Raw genomic sequence first — 22,296 nt, 5'->3', positions numbered from 1 at the left:
TTTACTGCGATCACCAACCTGTATGCCTAGCATGGTGGCGGTTATTGGCAAACCCTACCGTTTACTGCAGCATTGCACTGTTTAAGACTATTGATGATGGTTCTCACTCATGCAAGTAACATCAAAGTTTGTTTACACAAATTAGCTCTCTTTGATGTTTGCGGTTTAGTAATAAATAAGACATATATATGGACAGTAATATGTTTATTAACATAGCTCTATATATACATTAATCGTAATTTGAAAATAGAAACATTTTATGTAGAAAATCACAAATTCAATAAAAACGTGGTATTCATTAAATATATTAGGCTTGGTGTCGACATTATTGCTACATGTATCGAGGACTTTGCCTCATTTACTTCGGCATTAAAAAAACAAATGCCATAAAATGTAATTAGGCAAAAAAAAAACATTGCTGACATATTATATTATATAAGTATTGGGATCTAATATATCACAAGTAATAATGCACTTTACATAAATAAATTATAAAATTGTCAACTCAAGTGTTTGTCTTAATATTTTAATATGCATACAACAAATACAAACGATTCACTATTAATTCTGATCACATGGTCCACCTTGTGCATAAAACGCAAACTATTTCAAACTCAACTTGTTTCATCATTATCTTTGTAATATCATCACATTCGACACGATCATCACCAATTCATTGTCAATGGAAATGACACCATACTTGTCTATATTTATATTATATTTTTTTTCTTTAACAGAGTACATATGTAGAGAAATACACTTCAACATGTCCTAATACAGAAGCATTTTCACATTTTGTAAGCGAGTGACACCGATGAGGAGCGTTTTTTTTATTTTTAAATTTTTATATAAACGATGATCACTCACAAAGAATTCATTGGAAAATTTCGAGTCAACGAAACAGCCAAAGGCGGGGTAGAATGGAAAACAGTAATTCACAATTTTCACTAGTTCATATGGAAACGGCGTGTGCGACGAGGGTGCACAGACATCCAGGGCTAGTCAGCCTCACCGTTTGTGACAGTGAGGGGTTCTTCCTCTTCGTTGTAGTCCAACGAGAGGACAGAGCCCCGTCTCCTCTTTCCCACCGGGGTGTCGCTACAGTCACTGCCTGAATAAGTCCGTTTGTCAGTGGGTGAGGACACTCGGTTGCCGTTCACTGTGGCGGTGGACGCTCGCAACTCCTGCTGTAGGAACAGCACTGTGCTCTGCATACCCTCCACGTCTTCGTCGAGCTCTTGCAGGAACTCGTCCAGTTCTGGAAAGTTATTAATGGTTTGTATTTGGTTAGAGGTTAATAACGGTGATAGCCTAGTGCGTAAGGCTTCGGCTTGCCTTTCGGTGGGACTGAGAGTCCACCAATGGGCCAGCGTGGTGGACTACGGCCTTAACCCGTTCTCCTTGTGGGGAGGCGACTCGTGCCCTGTAGTGGGCCGGTAATGGGTTCATATGAAGATGATGAGTGGCGAGTCACTATGTGATACGAGTCGGTGTGACTAGTTGGGAATTTAATTACCATCTAGTCACACTTGTTAAAACTTCTTTTTTATTACTAAAAAACCCACTCGCCGATCGAGATCCATCCAAGATCTCAGACTCAGACTTTTTGGAGTTATGTGCGTTTTTAATTAAAGCATATATCACTTGCTTCAACGGTAAATGAAAACATCGTTAGTACACCTGCATGCCTGAGAGTTCTCCATTGTGCTCTCAAGGGAATTTTGTGGATTAAACCCTTCTCATTCTGAGAGCAGACCCGTGTGTCTCCTCTTAGAATGAGAAGGGTTGAAAGAATGCAAACGTCACAGAACACGTGCTGTAGTGGGCCGCCAATAGGTTGATGATGACGAAGCCAACTGACAGTAGCTAATGTCACTTTGTAAAATAATGTTGCCATATTTAAAGTAATAGTGATGCGTTCTGTTTTCTTTCAATCAGATGAATGAACAATGTGAGTAAATAGTTAATCATTTCAAAACTATAAAAGACAATAATTTCTATTTTATAATAAAATTGTATAAAAGTGCTCTGATATAAGTTACTAACTACAACCAGTTTTTGTCGGCTTCTTACAAAACGCGGCGCGGCGACTCATTCGCCTTCATTCATTCAAGAGTTGTTTTCAATGATTCACTTTGTCACAACACTATTTTTATTTCATCATAAACTGACAACACAGTAAACGTCAGTTGACTTCGTTTAATTAAAAATACGACTATAGTTACCAAATCTTTTGTAAGGATTGTAGCAGTTATTTGTAACCCATACCCCTAATCGGTTTCTACGTGACATCGTATCCGAATGCGAAATCGCTTAGTCGGTAGGGTGCTAACTAGCAACGGCCGAAGCCGCCAACCAGATAAAAACTTTTCCATGACTTTTCCGAAATAGGAACTGCCACATTACCGAGTGCTTTCTAGGAAATTGGTAACTCTAGCGTGGCTTGGCTGGCGTGAAACTTTTTGGGCGAAAATGCCTTAATATTTCATATTTAAACTGCTTGGAAATAATATGACCCTTGAATTATATTTTTTATATCCGTATCCGAAGAGCCATATATAAATATACTACGCAGGGCATGCACGGAATAAGTCATACAAAATACCGCCTGATGTTCCCGTCAACCAGAGGCGTAGGTTAATTCTCATGTGTATGTTATGACACTGTTAACTACGCCCTTCAGCAATGCTACTTGGCGGCAAAAAATTTACGTTACACAATCAATAGCCATTGTAGAATACTATTATCAGGTAGGGATAAATATTTTTGCTCTTTATTCTATGCACTATGTCTCGTGAACTTGAAGACAGACTGTTGTTTTAGTTCTGGCATATTTTTTGACGTCAATAATTTACCAAATTCCGTCAATTTGTAAAATTGTCTAACTTAAAAAAATACCATTTCTATCTTTATTGCACCACTTTAAGAATAGATCTGAAATTAATACTAAACTTTGTTGTACCCATCAAAATTGGTGCAGCCGTTACGGGATAAGCCTTTTCAATCGAGAACTTATGATATTAAAAAATCCTAAGTACCCCTTTTCCGTACAACCCATACACAGTTAACTTGTCGATTCTGTTATAAACATATCTCTAATCATATGTAAATTGACTTGTCTAAAAGTAGTGCTCCTTTTTCTCTGTACTGTCTGCATTGATAGCACTATTTATTTATGTACCACAGAATTGGTGCTGTTTAAATACAATTCTGCAGACTATATAAAGTATTCTTAGCTTCCATCAGCTAAACTATAGCGAGTCTCTCCCTGCGTCATTGGTGAAGTGAATTGCAATCAGTTCGTTTAACCCGCGCCATTAAATAACAGATTTATAAAAAGAGGCAGATGCCGTGCTGTCTCTGTCGCACAATATACACGCACGAATGAGATAGTATAACATCGGCCGCCATTTAAAAATCTATATTTTATCGTCGCGGGTTATACAAACAAACAACAAAGTAATGACAAGGTTGCTTGGAAGCATCCGGCTCCGCTTTCATCTCTCACAAGATAGAAAAATGAATGTTAAAATGTAAAATGTAAATTTTTGATGTTGGAAAAGAGCAACTGCTGAGTTTCTTGCCGGCTTCTTCTCGGTAGAATCTGCCTTCCGAAACGGTGGTAGTCACTACAAACAGACAGACTTGACGTTTCAAAAGTGCTTATATTAGGTCTACTTGAAATAAATGAATTTTGAATTTTGAAACACGAGCGATGCAACCCAAAATTGAACTGTTAACACACCTGATTGTGATTTCTTTACTTCTTCGCTAAAACTCTTTTGTAACGCCAGATCACCTTCTAGCTTCGCTATCCGTCCGCTCGACGTCATCCGGCCCAACTCCTCATTCTCCTGATGCAGGAGCCTGCATTTGGCCATCAGTTTCTTGCCTGTATTGGAATCGGGCGTGAACTTCCAAGCTGAGAGTTCGTTTTGTGTTTCCTCTAACCTAGCTTTGGTCGAAGTTAACTCTTGCTTCAATCTCAATATTAGCATATTAACTGCTGGGTCTAATAGGGACGGTCTGCCGTTGAGACTCGCGTGTGATGATTTTAATTCGGTTATTTGACTCTGAAACATACAATAACTTTATGTAGTGCGTTAATGTTTGGATACGCTAATGCGACATATCTTCCTCCGAAATCACGGTCTTTACGTACCACGCGATACGTTTTGTCAATGATGACTCATGGCTCCGAAACATCGTAGCTATCTATGCACTCAGCGGGCTATGGAGTGATTTCAAGTCAGAATCATAGCTTTGCAAAGCTTTTTAAATGGGCGGGACACCGATACCCAAAAACGATAGACCCCGATAGTAGACATCTCAAGGAGCTTTTTTAATTCTGATAGCACGAAACTGGAAATCTTTAGTCTAAGATTTGTATGCGCGCGTTCGAGTCTTTTTCAAGTAACGAAACACATTAAAGTCAAACCAAAAAATACCTAATGTTACTCGTTTTAGTGTCTCAAATTCTGTAATCTTGTTGATTATTTTGTCACGACTGCGCTCGAGAAATGTGGAGTACAGAATTAAAAACATATAGAAACCGTGTACACGACTGATATTGAAGCATCAGAACCACTCCACTTTAGTAGTGTTTTGTCGAACAGGCGGTTTGTCATTTCATACCATTCAGCATTTGATGATCAGACTAATTATGTTACCTGTAATGTTCTAAACGTATACCATGTGGGAGAAATGGAAAAAGTTTGTGAGCTAGAAACATTCCGCGATTGTTAAGTGAGACGTGTGTTGGGCCTTTTCATTGTTTTTGGACACAATGAGGGTTCTGTATGTTCTTAATTCTGTGTACAAACCGAGCTTCGATTAGCAGCATACAAATCTTATACTTATTGTATAGTTGTGGATACCACTGTGTTGATATCGTTGATGCTGAACCATGATACGGTGGCGCGTAAAAAGGTTAAGAACTTACTACATAATCTTGAATCTCCTGCTCCTTAGCTGCCAATCGTCGAACGAGGATTTTCTCTCTGTGCTGTGATTCCGCATACTGTTGCTTTATTCTATCTTCTATCTCTTTCGTTTTTTCCAAGCTTCCTAAACAGATAAACATTCAACATTGTTAGTGTTTCATTAAACAACCTTTGAGTTTCAGTTTTGTTGATGAAAATGTGGTGAAGTGAAATGAGTGTGGCTGGTACATTAAGTGGACTGTACATCGAATAATTTAATAAAGTAATCTGTATATTGTTTTTGTTTTTATATTTTGCTTTTTCGTACGTATACGCTTAGACTTTACTATTTAATTCTTATTTGTTTAGGAAATTCGAAAAAGTTAGTTACCAACAATTATTTAAATAAAAAAGTTGTTTCGTATTATGTAAATTTAAATTACATAATATAATAACTTTGGAACAGGCTAAATATTTACCTGCATCTACTTTGCCAATAGAATCTTGTTCCGTAATTCGTTTATACATTTTAGATTTACAGATATACTTGACATTTCCAATTGCATATAAATTAAGCCTTTACAAGGCCTACTTTAAAGTGATAATACATAAATAATAAATTAAAATGAATTTTGAATTATACATTTCATACTTCCTCCAAGTAAAAATATACCTCATTTAAAAACTCAATTGATTAAAAAAAAAGATACAATCCACTTTATATCCACTCTTATTTATAGTATGATATTGTTCGCAGCCTTATCATTATTAATTGTGTTTTATGTTTGTGTATGTGACTCAGTAAGAAGACAAAGTAAAATGCAAAGTTTATGCTAATATGTCATGTTACCTCCAAAACAATGTTAACATGTAAGAATGATGGGAAATACCCTGATTCTTTGTGGCATTGATACCTTGACTGGTTACAAGTTTGATACAGTAAATTTTGCATATCTTCATAATATGACTATAAATTCTTAAGTCACAAATTGTGAGAACCAGGGCCTGGGGCCAAAACATACTACTTACACGCGACATGTTAGGCACACTTCTAAAAGTAGAAAATACTACGATTTCTTACTCAACACGCGTCGCGTGTCGTTGTATGTTTTGCCTTAAAACTGCTTAATATTATCTATTTTCCCTCGTTACACAAAAGTGACGCTTCCAACAATATAATTAAAACAGTTAATTCTAATATACAATTTTTAAAATCGACAATACCTTAACTAATCACTTACATTATTTGAGAAAGTAAAGAACCTTGTTTTGTTATGTCATACAGTTTTCTAGACAAAATGGTAGACATATCTTATTAGCGCCTATTGGTGTAAACTTTCTTAGTATTAACAAAACAAAAAATATAAATATACTAATCAGTTCTACAGACAATTCAGTAACATAATTACTTTACCATGTTTATTGAGGAAGGTTAAAAATGTAGGAAACCACAGATTTATAAAGGTTTTAAATATTTTTGCTACTCTTATCTAATTTTTCAAATAGCAGCCACACAAGAATAATGGATCAATAAAATCAATAAAAATAATGTCACAAAAAGCCTAGATTTAAATTAAAAGCCTTGCATGCAAGCTTTTAACATAATTCTACGCTTGAAAAACATACATTTAAATCAATCATACTTTCCCTTATCATTAATGGACAAACTAACAGTTCATCTACTTGGACAATATTTCAAAATAAAATGAAACATATAAATAAATAAAATTAAACATATAAATTATATGTTTATTTTTATTTTTGTTTATTCACTGAAGACAAAACGAGACAAAGCAATGCAACCGTCTAATATTGCCTTCAATTATGTTGACAGTGTCTTTACATGTTGCCACTGTGCATGCATATTTAGTGCTAAAATAGGGTATATACCCTATTTTAGCACTAAATAGAATGCTTATATAAGTCACATTGGTGCACATGGGCGAAGCCTTTACATGTAATTTATATGAAACAGAACCAGATGCTCATAGTGGCCTTAAGTGAATATATAAAGATATACTGGTAGTATATCTTTATAGGTTATATCTCATGAAATTGATGCTTTTTCAAATCAGTGATAAACATAATATAACCAAACACTAATAAATTATCTTAACTAAGTATAAGTTCTAATTATATTACAACTAAATGTAACCTCATACCAGTTTAAATTTAAATGACATTTTTGGTTAAGAAAGGATATAAGGTATATACAATTATTTATTTTCTATTTAATCAAATTGTAAGCAATATGGGGCATGCAACATCACATATACTTACTTTTAAAAGACTAGACAAGGTAATCAAATCAGATAATGTGCTTCTATTTACGAATTAGGTAATCTTCTATGAGTTGTTTGATACATAGTTCCTGATGATAAGCTTTAATAGGATAGACCCTGGTATAAAAACTCACAGGATTTCACTGGGTCTTAATGACCAAAAGCATAACTCGCTGAGTATAAAATGTGAAATACAGGACATTTTAACCATCATTTTAGAAAAATTAGGAAAATATAAATATATCATAAAAATTCATCTGCTTATTGGCCAACCAGATGACCAATCAAGACTATTTGGCTTGGAGGAAGCTTATTTATAGTGGCACTTTGAATAAAATATCTTTAGTACACATTTGAATTAACCTTACTAATTTTATAAATTTGTCGGCAGACTGGCACAGAGGGCAGCGACCCTGCTTTCTGAGTCCAAGGCAGTGGGTTCGGTTCCCACTACTGGAAAATGTTTGTGTGATGAGCATGAATGTTTTTCAGTGTCTGGGTGTTTATATGCATATTCTAAGTATTTATGTATATTATTCATAAAAATATTCATCAGTCATCTTAGTACCCATAACACAAGCTAACGTTTACTTTGGGGCTAGATGGTGATGTGTGTATTGTTGTAGTATATTTATTTATTTATTTAAATGCAAAAGAGTTTGTTTTTTGGCAACTGCTGTGCTGATCTTGTTGAATTTCATAAAGATCAAAATAAGAAATAATATGGTATAGTATAGAAAATTAAGCAATACCTGCTTCTATCCACTACAAAACTGCTATAATTTTTTTACTCAATATCATCCTCATTGTCAACCCATTACCGTTCCACTACAGGGCATGCGTCTCCTCTCAGAGAATGGTTTAGGCTGTAGTCCACCATGCTGGCCAGTGTTTTCACATGCCAGTGGCCAGACTTCACATGCCTTTGAGAAAATTATGGAGCTTTTCAGGCATGTAGGTTTCCTCACATTGTTTTTCTTAACCATTAAAGCAAGTGATATTATAATTGCTTAAAATGAAAATAATTTATACTCAATATAATAAGTAATAATTATTATGAGGGGTTGGGTATAGATATCTGGTACTTGATTTTACATATGTTTTTTGCTTAGGAGCTTTGTCTGGGTTAAACTTGGTCCATATACACTGTTTTTGGATTTCGGAAATGCATTTTGAATTAATTACGATAAAAATAAATTTCACTAAAAATTGCGTATAACAAAATGCAGCTAGATATGTATTTGGTATAGGCATCCCCTAGAATCTGACACTAAAAAGGTATATTTAACATAGGATATTTAATACATAGGTCAAAATCTATTTTAAGAAGCTAGGTTAGGTTAGGTTAGAACATAAAAGACCATTGAGAGCCGAGCAATGCGGAGCGGAGCGAGGCGTCCCCTAGAATCTGACACTAAAAAGGTATATTTAACATAGGATATTTAATACATAGGTCAAAATCTATTTTAAGAAGCTAGGTTAGATTAGAACATAAAAGACCATTGAGAGCTGAGCGAAGCAGAGCGGAGCGAGACGTCCCCTAGAATCTGACACTAAAAAGGTATATTTAACATAGGATATTTAATATATAGGTCAATATTCCTATGTAAAAGAAGTGAGGTTATGATTTATAAAAAAAATCATTACTCGAAAACTATACTTTTCCGACAAAGGGGAAAGGTGGGGGGGCTTCCCCTACCCCCCCCCCCCCACTCATCTCACTCCCACCCTCGTACGCAAGTACCAGATATCTATACTTTTACCATTATGAGCTATAATGCTGCATGAATGTGTTCCTGATGTCTTTCAGTGGGTATAAAATAAGTAGTTGACAAAAACTGGTAACAGCACTAGTATGAATTAAACAAATATGCTCTGATTTATTAGACAAATATGATTTAATGATATATTTTTAATAACTATGATTATTTTTAGTAGGATAATAAAATAATAAGAATGTTGATTAAAGCCACACCATTTTTAAATTATTAGTCCATTGAACAACCTATCCAGAACACATTCTATAAACTTAATTGAACTTTAGATTATAGATCTCTGAGATATAGATGGTTGTTTGTGTGTGTAGACAGTGTTTGCAGTATTTTGGAAACTAAACAATTTGCATTTAAGTCTGAACATAATATATTTAAAACTTTATAATGTATTAAAACAACATAAATTTGAACATTCTCACTAAATATATTAAATTGATACACCTATGTATATCTACTTAAACTTAATGAAATAAAGTTTCTAACTTTCATAAATAAATAAAAATAAATAAAGTTATCAGAAACTACTAAACACATGAAAAAAACCTGTATGTATTTTTATTAAAATTTTATATCTACATCTTTTTTTAAAAAAACAACAAGCAGAAGATATAATCTTGTTTAAATTTTATTTCATAGGAACAGTATTTCTTTCCACAAATTTTGTGATTACTTTACAAAGTCACTTTGTAGGATTTAATACAATTAGGTTTCGATTCATGAGTGTAGGCTCTATTTTATTAGTATACAGGACTATAGGAATGCACATGCGTTATGTATAAAAAGTATAATTTAATTTAACCATTGATATAAAATAGATTTAAATTATTATAGCAATAAGCATTAATACAAAATTATTTATTCTTTTCAGTGTTCTGTAATATTATAAAATACTAGATGTGCCCTGCAGCTTCGCCCGCGTAATTTTGGGAGGCGACACCAATAAACATATTAAGAATTTTTCACAAACTTTTTGTATATTACATAATTTTTTATTTCAATGAAAAGTATACTATATTATTTCTAGTGCCTCCAAGAATATGTATACAAAGTTTCATGAGGATCGGTTCAGTAGTTTTCGTGTGAAGGCATAACAAACAAATTTACATTCACATTTATAATATTAAGTAGGGATATGTAGGAGTGAAAGGAAGTATCAAATAAACACTGACAATGCAGATGCATTTATGAAAAAGTTTAAAGTAGAAACTTTAGTATTATTGCATTCGTGCCGATCCTATTGATCAAAAATATCTATATTAAACTTTATAAAAATGTTTAAAAGTAGTGGCATCCTTTGAACTATGTACATAGTAGAAACCAACAGCACTTATTTTATGACCTGGTAATTTAATTTAGTGTAAAAAAGTTTTGTATTACAGAACTGGCACAATAACTTGACATTTAAATAACTTTAGACCAGTAAACTTAGTTTTGTTGAAAGATATGTGTACAACAGAAATAGTTTTTTATTAAACAGCTTACAATTTTCTTATTTATAATAAGAAAGGTGTAAGTTAAAGAAGCAATTGTTTAATTGTGTTATACAATAATTTAACTAATATTTTATATCAATGTTGCAGTTTAAAAATAAAGTTAAAAGTATATATATAATTACAATTGTTTTGTATTACACACACCGCTGTTAATAATATTTAATGTAGTTTTTGTTACTTTTGAAGCATTTTTTGTAAGTGTATTACTTATACTAAAAGATTTACTTTAAATTACAGTTACCTCATACATTCTTTCAAATAGATATTTGGACAACTGGCAGATTCTGTAGTATACTAATCTCAATTTAAAAAATTAACAGGGCCAAAAGACATGGTGTTTTTTTTCATACTGCATCCAGAGGAAAAGGGCAACACTATTTTTTAAAGAAATCTAGTTAAATTTCGAAAATTTGAATACAACGTAATTGGCACCACTGTTTTGAAATAAATATTCGTAAAAATATATGAAAGTATGTAAGAAATACAATGCATAGGTTACAGTACAACAACAAATAGTAAGAAAAGGAAACATATTTACTTTTTTGTGCTGACAAATGGTCATGGAAACAGCGCTGATCTCCTGCGCTGTCATTGCAAGCTTTATTAGGGCACTGAACACAATTCCAAGATCACTTGGAGATTCACAAGGGCTTGTTGCCTCCACTTGATGTATGCACTTCCACAGATCACTCCACTTGCACCGTTCATACACAGCATTACACCTCTCTTCTTTATTCATATTAAACTAAACACCTAAATACACCTGTACCACAATTTGTTTACAAGTAACATTTCCAACATCACGTTTCTCAACATTATTATAACAGTATCACTAAATTTTAGTTAAAGCATTGTCGATATAGTAACTAAATAGTGTTTGCACGTAATCAGCACGCGGGTCGGTCACCGACCGTCACTACCAAGCCGATGAAACGTTTTCGTAAATACCTTCCAACTGTTTGTTCAAAGTTTCGAGGTGGTCAATGTACAAGTCCTGGGTTCTCCACGAGGCTCGAAGCGACTCCGCGGTCGCGGCGTCGAGCTGGTGGGAGGTCAGTAACACCCGCGCCACGTTCGTACCGCCGCCGCCTGAGGCGTCACTCGCCGACTCCCCGTGCCGTTCCGACTCCTCGGACATTGCCTTCCCACTAATACGATAAGAGGCTCTCTCGACTGCAAGTAAACGGTTTAGAGTTAAAGGTAGAAATGTTTTTTTTTGTTATCTGCCGCCGTTATCAGAAACCTGCAACAATGACGCAGCTTCATGTGAAATATCCATAGATATAATATACTCACATGTTTAAGTTATTACTATAAAATATTTACATGAAAAATATGTTATTTTGATTTATTTACACACTAAACAATCACACTGAACTATTTTAGGAATGCAAGCTTCAACTTTCAACTTTTAGGACGCCATCTTATCACGTAGCTCAAGACCATAGACAATGATATACAAATGACAAACACAGATGACATTAGATGACAAATAAGCCGAGAGTTGATAGTTTGCAAAGTTAAATTCAAAGAGCATATCAACACCGGCTGCATTGCGTCGTTAATTAAACAGAGAATACAAACAAATAATTTTCACAAATAATGAGCAGCTCTGATCCTAATTTACTCTGTGCTGTAAAATTAAAAGATATTATTTTAGTTTTATATTTTGATCTAAGTCTTAGTGATTCGATTATTTATAAACTTTGTTCGCATTACACTTTTTACATTATCTTTCATTTAAAATAAAATAAATACCTCCTTTTATTAAAATTCTGTTTATACTGAGATAAAATGCGGGAGTGCGGGATCCGACACGCAATTTCGAAAGCAATTTGTTCGTTCGTTTAGCTTCTCAAATTGGCGCGACTTCCCGCTTTTTATTTTTACTACTTGAAAATAAACGATTTTACTTTGAGTCTTGGCTTTAATAAATTCATTGATCTATATTTTTTTAAACCGTTGCATGGAGCTTAATTATTCCATTCTGACATGGAATATAGATTCCATGACATAGTTCTTAGGTTCAGGGATGTTAAAACTTATGAATACTGACAGTAACATATGAAATCAATTATGGATAGGTACCCAAAACATCTTTTGCCGAGATATTAAGGAAGGGAAACAGTATTATGAAGATTATTTAAACCTCTCGTGTGTACCTTTAGATTATGCTCCCGTGCTCCAATACTCTATTCGAAAATATTTGTCGGATTGAGACTTGGGGGAAGCAACGGTGAGTTACGGATTACTGTATACGTGAAGTGAAATTGCAGTTTTGCCGGGCTAACAGGTAGAGAAGCTACGAGAAGCCTTTATTTTCGGACGTCACTATAAGGGATCTGGCAACTCATTATTATGAGTTACTTGCTGCTTTGTGCTTTAAAAATACATCATTGTTTTAACTTCAACTTAGAAATTCAAATTCATATTTTGGATTCGATTCGAATTCGAATAAAATCTCGGTTAGTAAAATTATCATTCACCTGCACTGACCACTATTTATACTGTGATAGAGGTCAGTGTTCTCCTGAGATTTGCTAATCTGTGCAAAGTAAGATTTCAATGCATAATTTTCTTGCCTCATAGAGAATGTTGGAATGGAATTATTATACCCCTCTGTAGTCTGAGAGCAGCAGATTCCCGTAGCTAGCTATTCCCGGAGCTAGCCGTAACCTTAACATGAAGATTGAATATAGACTCTACGTTTAAGAGCGTAGTAGTATAGTGTATCGCTTGACCACAATCTCACGTGTAATTATTGGCGTCGAAAAGTGTATTTGGCGATTTATATTTTGTTATGGTGGTAGTGCAGGCAAACATACCCCAGGATATATAGGTAGGTACAACTGCCCGTACTTTCGCTACACCCATGTTAACGTTTCAAGTATCTACCTCTACTCAATTTGAAGACTAAAAGAACGATTAAAAAAAATAAAACACAAAATAACATGTTATGTTAATCATTTATCTCATTACTTATTAATCAAATACATTTATTAACACTTAACATCTAATTAATGTTTAACATTAATTGATTCCTACTATACAATAAATCTACAATTTTAGCATAATACAATAATTATATCACAATATGTACAATGGAATGTTGATTATAGTAATGAGGTTGTACGATTTGTCAATAGGGTCTCCAAACTTCTTGGTTACTCGCACCGTAGAGTCCATGTTTCACATCATCGACCGTTTCACATGTTTGCACTAAGCCGCTAGCCTCACTAACACCTGGTAAATCTGTCGTGATAGAAATCCCGCCATCTATATCGCTTATTTTTATCTCACGCGGCATGTACTGTTCGGAGAGATTATATTTGTCGGTACTGTGCAGATGAACATGGATTTCGTTCTGGTTGACTGTTGAGTATAGATTCGGCACGATCATTTGCGTGTTGGGATTTATGTAGGGTGTGTGGGATTGTAGGCAGGAGGGGTTGTTGTTGATGTTGTTGTATTGGTAGTTGTATGAGTTGGCGGGCCAGGTGTTGTAGTAGTTTGGGTCGTATCTCTGCGTTGGCATGCCGGCGGAGTTGAGATCTGTTAGGGTCCCCGTTGCAGCGCTCGGACTCCCTTTGAAGCCCGTTGAACTCGATTGAAAGCTACCGTAGTCGGCGTGCCCCAGTTGTATTTCCGGGAGGACTGAAAAGTGAAATATTTCAGCTTAAAATTCGTTTAAATATTATATATTATTGCGAGTACTTTTCACGGCCTTCCACTCTCGTACGTGAAAGGGTTTTAGAGGATACAGCTAACAATGAGCTCTAAACGGCTTGGTGGGCATTGACGCTTTTATTATATTAAAATCAATGTTATTGATAATCATGGGAACCGAAGTTTTTAAGGTTACGTGCACTCCGAGGTTTGGGAAACTTATGGTATCCTTAACCTTTTTATTTTCTCGCGGGGAAATCCTCATGGAGGGAGGCCACATCCGCCACAGGGAGGCACGGTGATTATTTCGGACACGTACCGACTAAAACCCCACGGTGTTCCAACCAGTCGCCAGGTGGCTGGGCCACGGGAACGCTTTCACTCACATCCGCGACATGGTGGCCCCACCTAATCTAAACTAACTCCACGCTGGTACTGAATTTTTTTTACATAAAAACCCAATATCTAATAACTATTGGCTCGACCCGGTAATGGAACTATGGGCCAGGATCCGTAGTTACTAAATAACTAGAATTGAATACTTAGTAGGTAAAGGCGAACTTATAACATTAAGAATAAGCGGTTTAACAACAAGTGCTGACCTTTTCACAATCTTCTTCATCGACTAAACGTTATCCTATCACTAAGTGGGGTCCGTTTTCCGTCATATTCGGGCCTTGAGCGCCCAAGTTTTTGACTAAGTATTGGCTCTAAGATCTGCGTTCACTATGTCTAGCCAGCGCTTTCTTGGGAGGCCACGAGTTAAAGCTCCAGGGACTGCAATGTGGAGGCATCCACTACTAACGTAACTTTACGGTTTCCGTACAACATGGGCGTACCATCGGAGACGTCCTGGTCCTGGAACCTGGAACTTATCTCCAATGTCACGGACTCTGTGCCTTTTTTTTTTTTACTGCGGATGTGATCATTGTGTAGATGGTCATTGTGTAGATGGTCATTTTGTGTGACGTTACACTACAGACTTATTCACAACATTCACCAGCACTAAAATAATTTTCAAAACCGTCGCTTAAATTAGGTCGCGAGGTCTTATAAGTGGTAGGCAAGGCCGCAGAAGCAATTTAAGAATTTAGAATTTCAGAATTTTCACCAGTCTGGTTTGGTGGGAGGATTCGGCCGTGGTTATCCCACCTACAAAGACGTAACGCCAAGCGCCAAGCGGTCGCGTAAATACCAATTAGGAATAGGGCTTTAACACAATTACCATACCCCTAAAAGGTAAGCCCGTTACCATCTTAGAGTCATCACCACTAACCATCCGTTGGGATCACAGTCAAGTACTAACTTGTAGAGGTATAAAAAAAAAATTGCCATCATTGATTTATTTGTATAGACTTTGCAACTTTTGCTGCATTGCTTTGAAATGTCATCCTGTGTTTTAAGGCGGTAAAAACCCACATAATATCTACCTATCGGCGCCCGATGATTGATATTGCTCATTTGCAGACGTGACCCGATTACGTTGAATAATGTGTTGGGTTTTTCAATGGGTACTGTTAGGGGTCACGGAATTGATAAAAGGAATGCATTAGCATCAGTAACGGACTACACGATGCCCTTAGCAATTCTAGGGCCCCCCTATCTATAAGTAAAGAACTAGTTGTAGAACTTTGTAAAAAACTAACCTAAATTTACTGTCGAGCTTTATTAACATCAGTGCAGAATGAAGACAACTTGATGCCCTAATCGATCCTAGGGCCCCACTATCTACTTGTGTCTAATTGAAGTCACTGCTTGTAGTGAACCAACAGTAAAGAAAACTACCTGAATGTCGGTCTATTTAAACTGGCGGGTTTTCAAACCTCCTTGCCTTGCATGTGCTAGCAACCCCGAGGTGTGATTGCCCCGAGCAACTGCTTACTTCCTAGCTTATCCAGAACTGATGAAAATCACACCTGTCACATTTTGCTCTTTGCGAAAAATATATATGTATTCATCTAGTCCATAAAAGGATTTGGGACTCAATGGCAAGTCAGAATAGCCACTAAACTCTAGCGAACGTATTTTATATTGGCTGTATAATGATGCTGGAGTCAGTTCAACTAATTTGTGGTAGGTTAGGTTAGCCCACCCACATCTAATGCGGTAGAAACTGCCTGGCTGTCGGCGTGGCGACGCACAGTGGTCCTAAAATACGGGTTTTCCTTTCATAGGTTTCTCACCAGAAATCTAAAGTTTGCAAATCACGTTGCTTTCGCGTTTTTACAAGAAAAACCTGTGACTTCTCAATAATTGTCAAACTAAGGAAAATATACTATAGGTAGCCTAACCTACCAATATGGTTTGTATAAACTTGTAATAAAATTACTTTGTCTGTGTATTTGTATCTGGCTGGTTTTGATGTCATTAAAAAGGTTAGAAGAATGTTGTTTCCAGCTAGTTTGCATTTGTTTTTCTTTTTATCAAAATGACTGAAAATAATAAAGGAATGCGATAAATTTTAAAATTTTAATACAAAAAGAAAAAATGCAACGCAAGCCTCGAAAATTTGTCATGCAGGACGTCATGCTAGTAACCGTAACGCAAAGTTGGTAAAGTGTTTTCATAGTCGAGACTTTGCATTTTCAGATTTCCATCTGTTTCGGTCTTTTCAGAATACTTTAAGTGTCAGGTTAACATCATGAGAGGACCGAAAAACCATATGTCGCGTTTTTTGATCAGAAGTCCCAAGATTTCTTCAGCAACGGGATCAGGATCATTATCTTCGAGATGTCAAAAAGTCAATGGCACATATATATTACCATCATCACCATGTCAACTCATTACCGGCCCACTGATACGGGTCTCCTGAACAATGAGAAGGGGTTAAGGCCGTAGTCCGCCACGTTGGCCCAGTGCGGATTGATGTACTACAATACATAAATATACCTACTGTGATTAAATGTAGAAAAAATTAATATTTGAGTATTCAAATCAAATACGAAGAAACTTTTTCCCCATCCTATAATTTATATAACGCTTTAAAAATGCAAAGGTCTCGTTTATGCATTTTATTTGCCCTGTTGTTTCACGTGAATTGGTGGTAATAATAAATAGACAGAAGTAAATTACCTGCAGGTATATGTATTGTGGGGTCCGGCTTGTAATAGGGAGGTTGTAGAGGTCCATAGCTCGGGTACACGGTGGCCGTGGACGGGTAGCCCGTGTTCCACTCGCTAGCGCCCAGTATGTTGCCGGTGTTTTCTGAAAATTTTAGCATTCTGGTAAATTCACTGTATTAGGCCGTTTGGGTATCTGTTATTAGGCGCTTTTTTAGCCGCAGATTAATTACGTATAGTTTCTGCAAGGTGACAATTTGTATGGTTGTAAGTATGAACTGCTGATGATTTATTAAAACGTTGTTCTAGAATGGAAAATGCGTAGCGTATTAATTTGTAATTAAGGATGAAAATTCCGCTGCGTGCGACTCGGTGGTAATGTGTGATCAATAGGATAGAGATTTTAGAAGCAAAATAGTAGCACTTTAGATGTAGGTAAATTGACTGGGTTGACACTTACATTTATTTTATACCACTGAAGTCAACAAGTTAACCCTTGACCCTTGCAATCTCACCTCGAATTGATAGTAAGTGATGACACAGTCTAAGAAAGTAGCGGGCTAACCTGTTAACCTGTTGTGCGGCAGTTATGGCAATATCCCTACTCGGTTTTTACGCGACATCGTACCGGAACGTTAAATCGCTTGGCGGCACGTCTGTATTGGTAGAGTGGTAACTAGTCACTTCCGAAGCCTCCCACCAGACTAGACAAGAAAAAAATACAAAAAATATAAATTTCCAAATCGCCCCTGCCGGCAATAGATCTCTAACTTAAAACCAAAGCGCTAAACGCTGCGCCGAAACAACTATTGCAATTAATTAGTTTTACCAGACAAACCGTAATGCAGCTTATCTAAGTACCTATACAAAACGGAAACTACCTATACCTACTATCCCGAACAAAACAATAAAAAAAAACAAGTTATTATTGACAAAAGAAACCATACCTACTTTTTAAGTTACCTAACTGGTTAAGTTTTTCTTTCATCTTATATATAAAATTCTAGCGGTGTTCGTAGTTGACTCATGAAATTTTGGGTGCATATTCGGTATGTCTGAGAATCGGACAACCTCCTAAATATGGTCAGCTAGTAATTATATAAAAATTACTCTTATGATTGTTTTTACAAGTGGACGGACATTGCAGCCCAACTGAGTCGAATGCGGCGTAATTTTCATTCTGAATTAGAAGGCATGAAATAAAATACATGAATATATATTAAATACACAAAGTTAGAAACATACAGAACCCATTTACTCATTCAGCCATTATTGCATGCAGTTGTTGTGTCCAAAAACTGTGAAAACGCCCCGCGCACGGCACTTCACATCCACGCAATGTTGCTAGCTCACAAACTTTTCTCATAGGTGAAATAATTACTGTCAACTGCTAAATGAAATGAAGTTGCTAGCCGAATGAGCGGTTTTTGATGCTTCAATATTAGTTATTTACGGTTTCTGTATGTTCTTAATACTTTATTAAATAAATTGAAATAACAATGACAATATGATAAACAAAGATGTTATGAGTTAATGAATAAGTACTTTGAAAAGTGTTGATGAGGTTATAGGTTATAGGCATGTCATTTGAAGATCCCAAAACCGAGAGAGCGTATACTCGGTACTTGGGTTCAAGTGATACGATAGTTATAAATCAGATAATATTTGTATTCCAAAAACCAGGTTACACAGAAGTTTTGATATCCACGGAAGAGTCTCACCTGTAACAAAAAACGTTATGGCATGGTTCGTTTACTAAAAGTAAAAATTAAAGTGGGTGTGTATACGATACAAGTCAGGCCCTTAAGCTCTTGGATATATGCCCGCATATTATTATGTTTAGTTAAGTATAGTTTAGGAGTAAGAAACATAAATAATCTATTTTATACTATTTTAAGTCCACCGCACACGGCCAGTGCGGATTGGTGGACTCCACACACCTTTGAGAGCATTATGTACAACTCTCAGGCATGCAGGTTTCCTCACGATGTTTTCCTTCACCGTTGAAGCAAGTGATATATTAATTACTTAAAACGCGCATAACTTAGAAAAAGTAAGAGGTGCATGTTGCTCCATCCATATTCCAACTCGGCCCCCCAAAAGTAAAGTCGAGCTCCTACCCACTGGGTTATCCCCGCTTCATTTCTTATATATTTTTGTATAAATTTATACAAATTTTGCCGAGGCGATGTACCTACTTAGTTTTGGTTTGGAATTGCGCCTATGCTAGCCGTGCTAACATGCCCCCTTTTCCCAGCCCCCAGCGATTTTAATAGTTCAAATTCAAAAAAAATGTTTTATTCATGTAGACTTTATCACAGGCGTATGAAGCGTTCATACATTTAACATGTTACACTAATGTTAGTGATGGTGATAACTGCATTCGTTAACTTAAAACTAAAGCTAGGAGGGTTCCAAACGCGCCCTGGTCTAAGAAGAGCCCACAACAAACTTAGCCAGGTTCTTGCGGTCAATAATCAAATTATGTACTGTGTTGGACACTGGTCAAAATATAACACTCAGTTTCTTTGTAACCTTGAATTAATATTTTCGTCATGTGTCCACTTTCATTTACACACTATACGCGTGATTCATACATAAGCCGGCAATCCCGAAGCGTACGCGCTAGTTCCGCCTGACCTCCATGCCTCCATGATTAACACCTGTCACTGACAATGGGCGATTGATTTAATAAATTATAAAACAGTAATCGACCGACATTGCAAACTTGGCAAACTATCATTAACACATTTAATATTCTATTGCTTGTGTTCCACGTACAACGTTAAAACCGCAAGCTAATCTGCGTAAAAGGTTTTAAAATCTAGTAGGTAATCTTATCATTTCGCTCTCGGCCAACGTGGTCTGCTACGTCCTAAACCTTTTCCATCATGGGAGGAAAACTAAGTTTTATAAGCATTCATTCATTGTTCAAGCTACTGAACTGTGGAATGCACTCCCAATAAGCATACGACAGTCAAGGTCACTAGACATATTCAAAAATGCTGTTAAAGCCCATTATCTTGAACAATAAAGACGACAGTGATTAACTCTTACTCATATTTAAGTATGTTTTAGTATATATTAGTTTAATATTTTTTTATATTTATTATTATTAATATTTTATGTGTGTAATATTGATAAGTATTAGTGTGTAATTGTTCGTAAGTATGTATATAATAATAATACACCCCACCAATTCGGTTTTCCTAATCCTAAGGTTGCCTGGAAGAGATCGCTACTAAGCGATAAGGCCGCCCTTTGTATCCTACTTTTTAAGTTTATTTTTGTTGTGTGCATTGTTTTTTTTTTTTACTATTTGTAGTTTACAAATAAAGTGTATAAATAAAAAATAAAAATAAACTCGTGCCCCGTAGTGGGACGGTAATGTGTTGAGATAATGATGACTATAACCATTTGTTTTAAGTACTATTATCATACACCAAGAGCAAATCTACCGGTGAATCTAAGAAATTAGGTGTAAGGCACTCAAACAATTCAAGCGAGAATATATACTTAGATATAAGGAGAATCCGATATTACCGATTTGTTATACTGATTATTAGAGATACAAAATAAGCTAATAAAAATACCATAAAGCTCTCGGCCTGTAGTTGTTTACATTAAAATTATAAACGTTTGATGTACGACTTTTTTTTCAACTCGATAGTTTGTGAAATATTTAATGTTATAGATAGTCACTCTACTAATGTACTGCTCTGTAAAGTAACATCGGCAACAGCGAGCGAACGACGACTCTATCATGCGATTACTGACACGACTACGCGACGTTGTGGAATCACATGTATTTCGTTTAAACGTGTAATGTCACTTATCGATGAATTTATGTAAATGTAAGAAAAAAAAATTTAGTATACCATTATGCATTCAATCAAATTTAATTCAAAAGGTTTCAAGTTTTGTTCTTTTTACTAGATTTAATTGAAGTGTATGGTTCTCGCTCCAGAGACGGGAGATAATAACTGCGAATCAGTCTAGCATTAGGTATAGCAGTATTATAGAATTTGGGTTTCATGATACACATTACCTTATTTTCGCCTTATTTTGTACTATTTTGTAATTTACTGTGTAATGTTAATGGAAAAAAACTTATTATTATTATTATTTACAGAAATAACATGATGTATTCCTTTTCTTGTATGAATAATACTTAGTTAATTTTGGAAAGCTGTAGAGCAAAAGTTGTTAGTTTTAATGATAAGAACTACGAGGCTGAGAGCTTTCCGGGATCTTTTATTTAACCTGTATATAGATAAAAAAAAATCTATTTATATAGAATAATATTCGATTTTATTTAGTTACCTAATTTTAAGATTCTTTATTTTTATTTTTTCTTTATATGTTAATATTCCTATGTGTTGTTTTTTTCCCAAATATTGATTCCATTGCTCTGTGTATGATATATTGCTTTATTTCCGATTCCGGTAATTTTGACGATTTATTGTTGAAAGCAGTACAATAATCTTGAACGTACAAACGATGGAGTTTGTCCGTTTCAAAGTTTCGCTTTTTCAATATTTCTTGGAGGGATTAAAATAATAATGAAGATTAGCTTATAAAGCTTTCAATGTTAACATTCGATTGACACGCCACAAAACAGTACGTATTGGTACGTGAATGGATTAAGTTATTGTAACAAGCCATTGACTCATTGCTGATATTACAAATCATAATGCTAATTCCTGTACTTTTGTCCCGTCAGCTTTGTATGCATATTTGAGGACCACGCGAGGTACAACACGTAGACACTCTTCGCAGACAATAGGAATGATTGCAGACGATATGGACACATCAGTTGTCATCAATAGCTAAGGAATAGTTACCATATGAAAGACTAATAGAATATTGATAATATATTAATATGAAACTGAACGAAATTACGTGACGCGATTAATACACGGCCGACCAAAGTCAGACTTGGAATAAATAAATCAATAAACATCATATTTGTGCATAACATGTGATAGGTTGATAAGAAATAGTTAGCCTTTTATTTTTGAAGTCAATTTACTTAAATTATTAATCTATCTGCTCTAAATTTTCTATAAAATATTCTAAAACAGTTAGCTTATTGGAAA

At 35.4% G+C, this 22,296-nt stretch overlaps 2 protein-coding genes across 3 annotated transcripts in view; both read right to left on the bottom strand.

Moving 5' to 3' along the window:
* Positions 1–187: 187 nt before the first annotated feature.
* Positions 188–11,915, bottom strand: LOC120631004 (pre-mRNA-splicing regulator female-lethal(2)D). Of its 2 annotated transcripts, none has more exons than XM_039900393.1 (5): positions 11,799–11,915; positions 11,421–11,715; positions 4,943–5,067; positions 3,746–4,073; positions 188–1,258 (listed from the first exon to the last, which is right to left on the bottom strand). In XM_039900393.1, the coding sequence occupies exons 2-5, from the start codon at positions 11,608–11,610 to the stop codon at positions 999–1,001; spliced, it is 903 nt and encodes a 300-aa protein (XP_039756327.1). In that variant the 5' UTR covers positions 11,611–11,715; positions 11,799–11,915; the 3' UTR covers positions 188–998. The 2 variants fall into 2 exon arrangements, with proteins under 2 accessions (XP_039756327.1, XP_039756326.1); XM_039900392.1 differs by having other exon boundaries at positions 11,421–11,645; positions 11,769–11,909.
* A 1,571-nt stretch (positions 11,916–13,486) lies between these two features.
* Positions 13,487–22,296, bottom strand: part of LOC120630939 (protein lozenge-like) — an 82,473-nt gene continuing 73,663 nt past the window's right edge. The window contains exons 5-6 of the mRNA XM_039900304.1: positions 17,211–17,342; positions 13,487–14,126 (exon numbers count right to left, since the gene is read on the bottom strand). Coding sequence (XP_039756238.1) covers positions 13,612–14,126; positions 17,211–17,342 — 647 coding nt within the window. The 3' untranslated portion in view covers positions 13,487–13,611. The remainder of the gene's footprint in view (positions 14,127–17,210; positions 17,343–22,296) is intronic.

The sequence above is a fragment of the Pararge aegeria genome, chromosome 17, assembly GCF_905163445.1.
Source record: "Pararge aegeria chromosome 17, ilParAegt1.1, whole genome shotgun sequence".
Lineage (NCBI taxonomy): Eukaryota > Metazoa > Arthropoda > Insecta > Lepidoptera > Nymphalidae > Pararge > Pararge aegeria.
Note: the sequence above shows the minus strand (reverse complement) of the source record. Positions and strands in the feature narration are given on the sequence as shown.

Bases quoted from the DNA above. Each gene is read 5' to 3' on its own strand.
- LOC120631004 (XM_039900393.1), bottom strand. From the start codon at position 11,610: ATGTCCGAGGAGTCGGAACGGCACGGGGAGTCGGCGAGTGACGCCTCA. The intron at 5,068-11,420 runs GTATTTACGAAA...TTATCTGTTTAG, and splicing joins TTTGAACAAACAGTTGGAAG to GAAGCTTGGAAAAAACGAAA. The intron at 1,259-3,745 runs GTGTGTTAACAG...ATAACTTTCCAG, and splicing joins AGTAAAGAAATCACAATCAG to AACTGGACGAGTTCCTGCAA.